The sequence below is a fragment of the Trematomus bernacchii genome, unplaced genomic scaffold (genome assembly GCF_902827165.1).
Source record: "Trematomus bernacchii unplaced genomic scaffold, fTreBer1.1, whole genome shotgun sequence".
In the NCBI taxonomy this organism is placed as follows: domain Eukaryota; kingdom Metazoa; phylum Chordata; class Actinopteri; order Perciformes; family Nototheniidae; genus Trematomus; species Trematomus bernacchii.
The window spans coordinates 6,275,888-6,289,540 of NW_022987727.1; the positions used below are offsets into that span (position 1 = coordinate 6,275,888).

General features: G+C 43.5%; 1 protein-coding gene across 1 annotated transcript in view; it reads left to right on the forward strand.

Moving 5' to 3' along the window:
- Positions 1 to 1,716: 1,716 nt before the first annotated feature.
- Positions 1,717 to 13,653, forward strand: part of prdm16 (PR domain containing 16) — a 135,746-nt gene continuing 123,809 nt past the window's right edge. The window contains exon 1 of the mRNA XM_034144544.1: positions 1,717 to 1,793. Coding sequence (XP_034000435.1) covers positions 1,751 to 1,793 — 43 coding nt within the window. The 5' untranslated portion in view covers positions 1,717 to 1,750. The remainder of the gene's footprint in view (positions 1,794 to 13,653) is intronic.

Consider the following 13,653-nt stretch of genomic DNA (forward strand, 5'->3'; position numbering starts at 1 on the left):
AGGCGTCTTTTTGTCTGTTGACTCTCTGACATGATCCAACTGATGTCATTAAAACAACAAAATTAAAGGTGGCGGCCTCCAGATCTGCCATTTGGCCCAGCCACAAGATAAATTGCACACTCAATTTTAGCCTCAACGTAGGGGGCAAAAAAGACAAAAGCAACCAAGGGCCCAATGGCATCAAAGCGATTAGTGGCTGCCCAGGTAACCCCCCCCCCCCCAACCCCAATTCTGCCCCACCCTCGTCCTCTCTCCTCTTATCAGGCTAATTGAAGACAAGCTCTTTGAGAAGGACGCACAATGGGACCAACGGTAGAGTGGCATTTGAGACTCAACGGGTGGACCGGAGAAAGGGAGATGCCGGGGTATTCTATAAGCACCCCCACCCACCTCCTCGTCTAAATCCCTTTCTCTGTCTTTCTTTTATCCCATGGCGTCTCATTCAGTGCCCTACTTGACATAGCTCGACCTCTGAACCCAGAGTTTATGAACTGAAGCAGCAGCTATTTATTTGGTGTGGAACTAATGCCTGGCCGTACCATTGTGCGGAGATTTGGAGCAATGTTAGCATTGTGTTTGAGTTGCTGTGTGCTTGGATAAGCTGGTGGTCAGCAGACCTGGGTGCTAATACCATTTCAAGAGCACTGACAGCTGGAGTTGAATTGTCATTTGTCAGAAAACCAATAAAGTTATGGCAAAAGGACAAACCCAAAGCTTTTTTTTTTCAATCAGGGTTACTCTTCCTTCAGGATTGCTGTTTGAGGTTTCCAAATTCCAAGAACAGGTCGAAGCTATCCATCTTTAGGTCAATGAACATGTTTAAAAGGCACCTGCCTTTTTGTAAGTGGAGGGCATTGCACTGCTCTCTCTCTCTCTCTCTCTCTCTCTCTCTCTCTCTCTCTCTCTCTCTCTCTCTCTCTCTCTCTCTCTCTCTCTCTCTCTCTCTCTCTCTCTCTCTCTCTCCCTTAGAGAAATGCCTGTCTCCACCCACTGAGTAAACAGCATTAATCTTCATAATGAGAACATCATCATCATTCAGAGTTCAAAGGTGAGATTGTCAGTTCCTTCTTTGGAAGAATTTGTCAAATCACCCTCTGTTGTTTTTAGCCCAGCCACTCTCTATCTGTTGATCTAGTTATATATTTCTGTACCGCAAAACTTAAGACAACACATTATTATAAATTCAACCATTAACAATGCATTTTTTTGATTTAGGAATATTTAAAATGATGACTCCTGAAAGTGAGTTTCTAACATTAAGTACTAACAAGAACCTGCAGCAACTGTTATGAAACCTTAAACAGTAGCAGATAAAGCCATATAAATATATTCTTAGGCTTTCATCAATAAGATGAGTGAAAAAAGACAAAGTCATAGATTAACAAGCCATGGCCTGTCTATGTGCATCCTGCTTGTTTGTGTGTGAAGGGAACAGGTTATGTTTTGAAGTGGTTGCGCTGTAGCAGTCTCTTTGGAGGACATGCAGCTCCAAGCAAACACAAGAGCTCTGCTTAAACAAACAGGGGAGGACAGGAGAGCAAGACTAATGATGGGATCCACACAGCTTACACACACATGTATAGACACACACATACACGTACACAAATGCACGTATACACTCACAAACTCAGCAGAGCAAAGACGAGAGGAATTTGTCCCCGGGAGAGGAGTGGTTTAAGATAAAGTGTTGATCTGAACAAGAGGATGACAAGAAAGTGATGTAACATCCCACCTCTTTATTCACTTCTGGATGCCAAACAGAGAGAAAATCTGCTCAACATTCAAATGCGTTGGTATGATCATATCTATCTTTGTTGCACAATTTCCCATGTTTTTCAGTACGATTGTTTTAGTGGCATGTGCTCGGTGTAACCTGCATTTGTGTGTCAGCGTGCGCGCGTCGGCACGTGCACAAGTCCACAACTGCCTGAGCGCCCTGACGGCATTGTGCAGCGGAGTCCTTGACAGAAGTGAATTAATCAGACCCCTCTGGCCCATTTGTCTCTATTTGGAGGGCTAATTGGAAAAGAAGCAGGTGTTAATAGAGAGAAGAGGGAGCCACAGTAAGAGTGTGTGTACGAGTGTGTGTTTTTCATGTGTGTGTGTGTGTGTGTGTGCATGCGTGTAATAGAAGTCTCAGAGCTAAGTTAACCAGACTTAATTAGGCTTGTTCAGGCTCCAGCCAACCTTACATCTTTCTCCTTCCTTATCTGAGGTGAAGGCGGTGCAGCGAGCGAGGGAAGGGAGGGAGGAATTGAAGTCGGGCCTTTTGCATGTTGGTTGGCTACACTCTTGAACAAAAACAAACTAAAGCGTCAGATTGTCCACACAGATGCTGCAGCAAACCTACACAACCACACAGAATTTGTGATGGCCTTCTGTTTAGTGTGGGTTTCATGTCTAGAGGATGGGAAACGCGTCCCTGCCCTCTGCAGATATTTTCCTCCACTGCTGGTGTATAGGATTGTTTGTTTGAGATGCTCAATTGCGAGTGTGTGGCAGGCCTGTGTCCCATCCTGCTAGCTGGCGATAAGGTTTGAACCTGTTTGGAAGCTCAATCAAAGAGACCCGCTAGCTTGTTAGCTCCCTGCATATTTAGCTGTCTAAGTGATGTCAGCAAGTTTTAATGGTCGGCAGCTTTTCTCAATTACGCAGGAGGGAGGCAAGCAAAGTGTGTGTGTGTGTGTGCGTGTGTGTGAGAGCATGCGTGTGAGAGCGTGTGTGAGAGAGTGTGTGTGTGTGTGTGTGTGTGTGTGTGTGTGTGTGTGTGTGTGTGTGTGTGTGTGTGTTTGATGTGGTGTTTACTCAGTTGAAAGCTGTCTCCTGTGTGGTCTCGCCACAGAGTGATCCCCCTCCGGATCACACACACGCTCACCTGAGGCATGTGTATGTATGTTTGTTGTGCGCGCGTTTGTGTGTATGTCTTCATGGAGACGAGTAGGTGTAAGTTCAACATGTGACGCATCTTTATGAATTTTTCAGGCATACTACACACATGTGAACACACACACACATATACAGAGATTCAAGCCATAAACATACAACAAAATCTTCCATAATATTTAGATATTTCCCTATGCACCCGACTTCAGACATGTGTACACACCAAGAAACAGTGTTCTCGCTTTTTCTTTGCCTGGCTTCATATCTGTTTTTGTTTCTGTCTCACACCGAACCATATGGCTGTATATCGAACCTTAATAAAATAATAATTCATAAAAAAATCATATTTATTTTCATCAACCCTTCAGTGATTTCTCTTAGGATACTATAAACCCATTCTAAATCATTAATGTATTAGATTAAGGGTTTTATGTTACAGCCAATCAGTCGTTACTGTCGTTCATCTCTTCATTCCTCCCTTTTCTGTCTACTTGCAGCCGCTTTTCCTCAACACAAGCAAATGCAAACAACGCTCATTGAAGGAGTGAAGAAAGCTGCGAAGGAGGAGTGTTACGTTTATTTGTGTGTTTTATTACACGTTTATTTGAGCAAAGTTTTGTCTAAAATGTTCAAAGCCCATATGTGTTTGTGTGTGTGCTAAAGGGTGTGTTAATGTGGCAAAATATGCATCTATGTGAACATTCTGCCCTCCTGAACCTGGGATGCCCCCTGACACACAAACACACACAGACACACACTCGCACACACACACCAGTCAGAGGTGGGATGGCTGCAGGCGGGGAGGCAGGTCGGCAGCGATTAGAGGGGCTGTGTGTGTAATGGTTGCCATGTGCGGACCCATCTCATCCACCATTACACACACGCACACGGCGCCCACCTCCCGAATCCCTCCAAGATACCGTACACTTTTAAAAACATTAGCCACTAATGCTTTAATGCCCTCGCGTCGACGTGGGGTTTGACTGGAGCTAAAATGGCAGACACAGAGGAATGCTGGCTTGTGTTTGCTTAGTGTATGAGGAAGGGCTCCGGCTTACTTTTGATTCAAACATGATGGAGCTATAACCGAGCTGCAAACTCCTCAAAACATGTCATGGACACACTAAGCACAACAATGCAGTCAAGTTGTTCAGGTTTACTGTTTAGAATTGTACATTTCTTGTCCTTTTCAATCCGTGTTGCACACACTGAGGCACTATTCATCTTGGGTATATATATCAGCCATCACAGGCTTTTATGCAAAATGCCCACTGGTGTGGGTATTTACATGAGAATGGCTGGCCACGCTGCCTTTTCAGTAATGACTAACGAACGCTGGGTATGGCTAGTGGCCAGGTGTTTGTTCCTGACCATGCTGCATGAAAAGCAGCATCTGACCTTGGGACGGGTGGCTGAAACCTGAGTTGCTTCCACCACCTCTAAATGTCCGACACCTGACAAAGTGTGAAGCTCCTCCCCCTCGGCTCACTCATGTTAGATTGTGCTCCTATGTACCTGTCGTCCCGCCCTCTATGATGTAAAATAAAAAAAGTGGGAAATTACCAAGACCCACCTTCTCCGTCTCCTCCCTCTTCTCCTCCCACCTCCGCACATACAGAACCTTTGGCCATTGGCCGCTGAACAGCTTCCTTGTCTGTGAGCTCGTTGAATGAACACAACCAGAGAGGGCGCAAAAACAAAAGTGTTATTGCTAGGGATTCATTGTGTCAACATCTTAGCTGTTGAGCTCCAGAAGGGAAAAGGGGGCACAGTCTAGACTATTTACTGACAAAGGCAGCGTTTTACAAGGGAGTTATTTAATGTACACATCACCTTTACGTGCACCCGGCTCCCTAATCACTAAAAGCAACAATTTTGTCACGAAAGGGTGATGAGATTCTCCCCTCAGGTTTCTTACAGTGATGCTGCTGTGCTGATGTGTCACATTCACAAGACAGGTATGAAAAAACACATTGTTGCCCCATGACTTAGTTAGGAGGGCAGGAAATTGGCGTAGAAAACAAGCTCTTAATGTTGGCCGCAGTGAATATTGGCATTGAGGAGTTAAAGACCCAGCCTTTCAGACCCTTCACCTGGTACTTTGGCTAAACATTGTTGATCTGTTTGGCACAAAGTATCATTCTTTGAAGCATGAATGCTTTTCTTGAATTTGTTCCTGGAAGGCAGGGAGGTGAGATAGACATCTGTATAGAGAGAGACCCCACCCGACCTGCGACACAAACTCAGACACAGAGTGAGTAAGGTGTGGCTGAGAACCAGCAGGGAAGAAAAAAAGAAATCACTATCAGCGCTGCATGTTTTAGCTCTCAGCAGAACTGTGAAAAGTAATTGTTTATCGGATCTTTATTACTAATTTGGGGAAATGGGTGATAATGAGACTGCCGGTAACTTAGCACTTGAGTGCAATTAGCTAAATCAGATGGAGGTTAGTGGGGACATTAAAGGGTGCTCGCTCAGTTTGTCAATAGAATAGACCGAGTTCTCCCACACCTCCTGTAGCTAAATGCACCGGTGTGTTTACATCTGAAAAAACAATTAGCTAGCACTCCTATAGTTAAAACAACCATCATGTCTGCTAGCACTAGCTTACATGCTAATGGATTTATGCTCAAATATAGGAGTATAATATTGTTAAGTTAAGGATTGTACTCTTAATTTTGATTATTTATCAGAGTTTAGTGGGCTGATGTTCTTCAGAATGGACCCTTAAGTTCTTCTTCATAACTTTAATACATGTAGTCAATTAACTTCTCACCTATTTGCTGATCAATCTGCTTTAATCTATCACTGTGAAACCTTGGTCTTTAAAGATTGACCAAGTAGGGATCAATATATGTTCTATGTTTGGCTCTGTTCCTCTCTACCTCCTTCACACTTGACTTCGTCCCCCGGGTACAGCAGATTTATAATGTTAGTTCTCTCTCCATTCAGTGCGATGCAGAAGGAGAATCTTATAGAGGTCCTTAATGAACTGGGTGGCCGATGTTGGTCTCAACACCAATTAACACAGCTTTTAATTATGGCTCTAATCAGAGCAGCTGATGGCGAGCGCCACTACAGCCCTGAATACAAGCGCCCTGCTGAGACATGCAGATCACATGAGCACATGCACACACTTCTGTTGGAATACGAAGAAAGGCTTTATGAGAGGATTTGTGTTCATTTCAAGAATCCTTCATTCCTTACCCAGCTTTCCTCCTCATTTGTTTCCAGCTCTCCTTTTAATGTTGACCTTAGAACTATTGGGTCCAACTAAAAAGGGCTGAACATATCTGACTCGAAAATAGCCCAAACACTTTTTATTTAAAATATCTAAAGCAGGGAGTCAAGGGTATTCTACCCCCATCCAAAAAGATGAAGCAACAGGAAGAGAATGTCTACTGCAGTAGTCTGCCAACTTCCCAAGCTAAGGGAAGAATTGGTATTTTTATTATAAAGAGGGCGCTGACTGTTTGACTTTGAGCTTAGAGAAAAGCTAATTTCTGAGGACGCATGCGACATGCACATGTATTAAAAGCTTGGTTATTAGCCTGGACAAATTTGTCTGAGAGCCGTCTTTGCCTGATTTCAGTGTCAGTGTTTTAGCAGCTGAGTAAGGAGGGGTATAACTGCCAACTACAGTGCTTGATTCTAGTAATAGGGCTGGAAGTAAAGCTCTTGAGAGTATAAGTGCTGATCTGGAATCAGTTTGACTTCTTTTGGATCAGACTCTCCGGCAGGGCCTGGAAAGGAAGGACTCACAGATGAGCAACAGTTATGCTTCTTGGATATGTTACAGGAGGATATGTCATGTTGACAAAGACAATACATAAAGTAGTAATGCAGCCTCCTCCCATATGCCTTTCATTTATTACAATGATGCATGTATTGTAACAATTAGCAGCACACTGCTTGGTCAAGTGGTGAATCATAACAAGTAAAAACTCAATGCTCTATGGCAGAGGAGGTCCAACTTTTATCAGTTATAGAAAGTGTATTTACATGTATGTATTTTTCAGGCATCCATACTACCATTGGAAAACATATGCAGCCCCATTTGACCATGAATATTCTTCAGGGCATGATAACCAAGGTCATTACTCAATTATTTGATCATCTAAAAGGCCTGAAATATTGTCCTCCAATGTGAGCTGATTTGTTTCTGTATCTAAATATTGTTTTGTAAAATGTTGCCATAAATGCCTCAGATTATTTCTGCGATTCCTTTCTTTTATGTCCTCACTTTTTACATCTTGATCCCTTCCTGTCGCCTGTCTTTGTTTTGCATATTCACTGGGAATTGTAAGCAAAGCTCACCTACTGTTTCTAATCAGCTGCCTTTGTAGAGCGCAGTGCTCCAATACCAGGAAATGTCTCACACTAGCAACACACATGCACATACACACATTGAAAAAAACACCTTTGGAAAATATATAAGAATGCCTTTTACTTTCCTTACCCTTTTTTTTTTTTTTTTTTACCTCATTTCATCTCAACACTGGTACAGATATAGAGAGAAACGCTCATATGCAATCTTGTGCACATACAGACAAAGATAGCAGAGCAGACAGACTGGCATTAAGAATGACAAATAGAGGAAGATAGATAGTAAAGTGGACAGACCGGGAGAAGCAGAGCCCAGTAAATGACCCTCTTTAAGGCCTGTTAGAAATCACAGCCAGTCAGCACACTCGGAGCTGGCATCGCTAACTGTCGGAAAACAGCCTGTCCGTCTCTCAGTTCTCAAAGGCAGCCCTTCTTCTTCTTCTCTTTCTCCTTCCTTCTCTTTTTTCCTTTCGGTGTCTTTTTGTCACTGTCCAACTTGGTTGTACTTCCTGTAACCCTGGTTGCCTTTATTCCTTTCACTGAGAGAATTGGTTTGTAGTTGCACTGCAGCTCACAGCACATTGTCTGGCTTTAGTGTCCATCGTGCCTTTCACGCTGTAAGCAGGAAAAGAGACTAAATTAGATTCAGTGCAACCGTCTTCATCTTCTTTACCTCTAGTTCATGTTTTTCTGTATGAGTTCATGTGATTACTGTGTATATGTGCCATTGTATTTCCATGCAATATTGTGATATGGATAGAAATTAAGTCAGGAAAGGTCAGTTATATTTATATAATATATTAGTCTTAAAGTCTTGGGTATCTACAGTTTAGGTTATTTACCGTCTTTACTTAGAATATTAATTTGTATAGGAAGAGCAACTGAGGTAACATGTACATTGTTCATACTATATATAAGACGTTTTCAAAGGCAACACATAAGGAGCCGCATTTTGTAAGCGGGTCGTATTTGTTCACTCTCTGCAAATTGAGTTGGTTGATTTCAAAGCAGTCCTGATCTTTTCATCACCTGCTGTGTTTCATTATATCAGCTTGTAAGTCTACGGGGCACTGATGCTGACACGCACACGCACACACACACGCCACACACACACACACACACACACACACACACACACACACACACACACACACACACACACACACACACACACACACACACACACACACACACACACACACACACACACACCAACTCTAATAACCTAATTAAAGTGGCCTGGTTAAGCACCATGCGTCAGGGCCTAGCATGGGTAGGTGTTAGGCATGTGGAGGACGGGGGGTTCCAGCAGGGTGGGGGTGCACAAATCTCAACTTAAACGCAAAGTGATTAGACAACTTTTGCAAGATATTAGCTGTTCAAAAATGAGAAAAATGTCCCTAAGCCTCTTGTACAAGCGCTGGACCTGGTCAGACAAGGCCTGCTTTTGTTTCACAGGCAGAGGCATGGGGCAGCGTGTGATTAGTGTGTGTGTGTGTGTGTGTGTGTGTGTGTGTGTGTGTGTGTGTGTGTGTGTGTCATCAGGCCTGTGGTGTGCAGGATGAGGGGACACGACTTATCCAGGCATGTGTGTGTGCAAATGAGCATGAGGAAACTTGGATTCTCTAATCATAATGTGGCATATTGAATAATAGATGTCTCAAAATGTTCCGATTAAACCCGACAGCTTGTGAATTTAGGGTTTAAAAGCAATATGGTTGCTAAAGAGACAAACAGAGCACACAAGGAACAATCTTAATATTATCAATGGAGGTGGAAAGATACCTGAGATACCAAGTTGCTACTGACTCGGCTGATTATTCATTGTTTGTCTAATTTGTAAATGATTGATTTTCTTTTGTCTTTGTCCATTTACGTGCTTAGACATGTGCTGTGAGATGTATGTGGACACACTGCCCTCAAAAGCATCTTAGAGGGATAGGGAGGGGAAGAAGAGGGGTGTTTGATGAAAAGCCCTCTCTGCTTGATAAGGGGAGCCACCAGAGTCCCTGGTGTGTGACAAGGCCTGGCCCCTGTCATCACAGAGCTCCTGTTGTGGCTGAGAAGTACCCACCTCTAACCCCTCCCTCACCCCCAACCCCCTTCCCCGCACTGCCACCCCAGAGAGAGAGAGAGAGAGAGAGTGAGGTGCGGAGACAGTCAGACAGACAGAAAGCGAGAGTCCAGACAGAGACCATGTGAGTGTGTGTCATATGAAGCAGATTTAGTGCTAATGACCCCCCCCCCCCCCCCACCTCAACCCCATATCCCCCGCACTGTGCCCACCCTCTGCCACCCATTCCTCCCGCCCCACCCTGCATCACTCCGTCTTGGCCGGTATCATCCCTTCATTAGGAATGCTGGTCGGTTCCAGCTCCGGTGTCCCATAGCTTCACCCCCCCCCCCTCTTTCCTAGTTATAGACTACATCCGGTTGGAGTTCAGAAGCAAAAACGTTCATGTCTTATATTGTGACCTATATATATATAAAAACAGGAGCTAGCCAATCAGTCATATAACTTTTAAGTCATTTATGGACAACATTGTCAAATGCTTTCTAATTCTGGCTTGATAAGATCTGCTGTTTTTCTCAAATTGTTATGATTGTAGATGTAATAGCTTCTTGGTTTTGGAGGGTAGGTCAAAACTAAATATACTATAAGGTGGCAATAAAGCATTTTGCCTGCTTCCCTGGTGACTTGAGACTTGTCTTGTCTTGAATGACTTGAGCTAGCGATAAGGTAATTCTACAGTAACAACCTTAAGCCTTCACTTGCACTTGTCATTAATTACTTAAGGTTTGCCTTTTCTACAGTGACTCAAGTGTTGACCCGGACAGTTCTCGAGTAACTCAAGACTTGACTTCCACTTGCCATGTTGTGGTGAAAAGAGCAACTTTTCTTAGGTTCAGATGGATGGAGAAAATAAGTGGTGTTTCAGTGATAGAGAAAGGAATCACTGGGGGAAAGGGGGTATATCCGGGTACGATGTTGAATAGGCTTTAAAAAAATGACCTGTTCTCACAGCTGGCCACCATTTTAGCATTATTTAATACCAACAAATACCTTTCGAGATAACTCACAGTGTGACAGTTATCAGCACCTTCAATATGTCTGGCAGTCGTTGGAGTATCCACCACTTTAGGACTTGACCTCGACATCGTCCTTCACCCGGCCCATCGGGCTCTGCACTTCCCGTATCTCTGTCACATTGACACTGGCATTCTTTCACGTTAGCGCATCGCAGTGCCGCAGATAGGCCTGCCAGACACCCCCTGTGCTCTCCCAGTATCTATGTCACACACACACACACACTTACACACACACACACACACACACACGGTTAATTGGTAACTACAGTTTATGGGTAGCCGGGAACTTTTAGTTTGAGTACGTTGTAGCGAGAAGACGCATGAGATAATATGTCGGCTTTTGGTGAGTTATGAGCACATGTCTGTATGTTTGAGAGATATGTCTAAAGTCAGACGTTGTGTGAGATTATGGACGCTGCGTGTGTCGTTTTAATTTGAAGTTCGTGTTGACGTGGTTTTGTTTTTGTCTCATGGCCGTGTGAGGGTCGACCAATTTAAGTTTAAATGTCGACTGCTTTGGAAAACATGAAATAGTTGTTTCTGAGCCATTGTGTGTGGTGTGTGTGTGTGTATGCATTTGAAACATTTCTTTATCTCTGCATACCTCGCTAACGGTTGTGTCCTTTTGCCAAATGCTTACATTAACAAGTCAATGATATAAAACATCTTCGGTTTTATTTCTCCACTGAACCTAATCCACATTCATTGCACAATGATTTAACAAGGTTTTTTTTTTTCTTTGAGAAGTTATTCCCCTCCTTTGACTCTTCAATCAATACCAATAAAGTGGTCTAGTTATCTATTTTAACCCCCTTGAACAACCAGCAGATCAATACCCATCTGTCATGGTTTCACCCGCTGAATGTTATCGCTTTGGCCGGAGATTAGCCCGCTGTAGCATCTTATCCTGACATTTTCTGTTATCCTGAGTTATGTAGGTTAGAAGGAGAGGTCTATCTTGGTGCTTTTCAGGCTTTACTGGCACAATTGCCTCATACCGAAGGAATCAGGTTCAGTTAGTCGCAGAACGACTTTTTAACTTCAAATGTTTATTTTAGGAATTCCAACATTATTATCTTTCTATGTAGATTTTCTCTCTAACGAAGCTTTATGAAGCTTAATTTTTTTTAATCTAATTTTAGGATATTTGCGATGATAAATTGCATTTTCTGATTGTTTGGAATTTGCTACAAAACCCTGATATTTAACCATTTCTGATCTTGTTATCTGTTGTTTTGGTTTTAACACAGTGAACTGGTTGACATTTCGATAAGCAGCCATGTAAGGTGTTCCCCCTTTGGGTAAACCTTACCACACATACATATTATAGTTTATATATTAAAACCTGTGATTTGGCTAAATGGGAACTGCATACTTCTACTAGGTGTATGTGTTTAGAGTTAGGGTTTTCTCAATTTATGTGTTGCACTATAGTTTTTATCCTATGGGAGTGTTTTTCGATGCTCTTCTGTTTAGTATTTCTTAGTTTCCTTGTTTCTACAGCCCTTTAAAACACCATTGAATATAAATTGGAAAAGGTATAACCCTTGTTAACGAGGACCCTCACTCTGTCACATTGGTGTGGAGGGTCATCCATATCCCAGACTGCCACAGCACCAAACCAGGTCCATCCTTCATCCCTTCCTCATCCTTCAAGTCCTGACCACTCTCTTCCATCTGTCAGGCCGGGACTTGACCTCTCACCTCTGGGGGCCCGCCCATCTTGTTACCCCTAACCCTCAGTTGATTGTGTCACTGACCAGCAATGGTTAATGTGTCTTTCTCCACTCTCAGAAAGCAGGGAAAATTGATGACAAATGTTTTTTTTTAAAGTGTCTGAAAGAACCCTTTACAAAAAAAACCGAAAGGAAATCACTAAGGATTTTTGTAACATTTTTAAAATAATAAATGTCAAGATAAATTGTATACACTGCTATGTCATGGAATAATACACATCTAATGAGATGCAATTGTTATCCCACTCTCCCTCTTTTGAACACAACAGCAGGACTTCTAACACTTACACTGTTATTGTGTATCAAATGTTTAGGGGCGTGAATATTACCCCAATCAGTCCCGCTCCTCATATCTCAAGCAACTTCCAGTCAAGAGTCAAAAATCCTAAGATAAAAAGAGTACCATTATTCTAGTAACACTATTGCAGAGGAGTATAATAGTCAAATAGTGTATATTTGAATTTCTCACCCCCATCCTTCTCTTTTCTCGCTGTCACCCCCCCCCCCCCCCCCCCACTCTCACCGTCCTTGTACCTTGATGCCTGCTTAATGCTCAGACTGATGAGCCCAATTTGGACTGGTTCTGCGGCTGGCCCAGTTTGATTAATGGCTTTTGGTGGGATAGCATCAGCTTGCCTCGTCCTTGGTTCATCACACACACACACACACACACACACACACACACACACACACACACACACACACACACACACACACACACACACACACACACACACACACACACACACACACACGTATTGCCACCACACAGGCATTGTAATTGATGACAGAGGGCTAACCATTTGCAAACCAAATGTGGGAAAGGGAGACAGAGCAAACTCTGCATCTAACACCTCTCCACCTCCTCTGGTTCTCCACCTCTCTCCCTCTCTATCTGTCCGTCTCTCCACCTCCTCTCACTGTCTACACACCCGCTTTTTCATTAGGCATTTGTCACATTGATATGAAGGGCCAGGGCAGCATTGTGACATGCTCAGAGGGCAGTATAAATATTTGATTAGCCTTAATGGAAATCGTCACAGCGCACTAATTGCACCACACATTATCTGAGGTGCGGTATCAGCGGCGGACATCCCCTTTGATCCTCCCTCCACCCCCCCCCCCCCCCCCCCCTCTCCTCTCCTCTTCCTTTTAGCCCATCTCAGCCTGTCCGTCTTTTGTTTATGCAGTTTATTTTGGGTCATATGCCGTTATCTCCCCCCCCACCTTCCTGCCGTTTCTTGTCACCAGACTCTCGTGTTGTCTCTCAGGGCTCACTGACGTCTCTGTCTGCCTCTCTTCTCCTCCTCTCTGCGTGTGTGTGTGTCTTCTCTACTGCGCGCTGTCCTCTGGTGCCCTGCTGGCCGATGTTTCCCTACATGACGGAGCTGAGGCTAAATAGCTGCGAGGGCCACATATGCTCACAAATAGACGCACACAGGGGACCAGAGTACAATAGGGAAACCGCAAGCACTGTTTGTTTTGCCTGTTCCCATCTCCAGTTCATGATGTAGCACAATTACATGTGATATAGACATTCAACTATATCATACAGTTACTATAAAATCAACAGTTAGATATCAATTAAACCAAATGAATAAGTCCCTATAGTGATTAC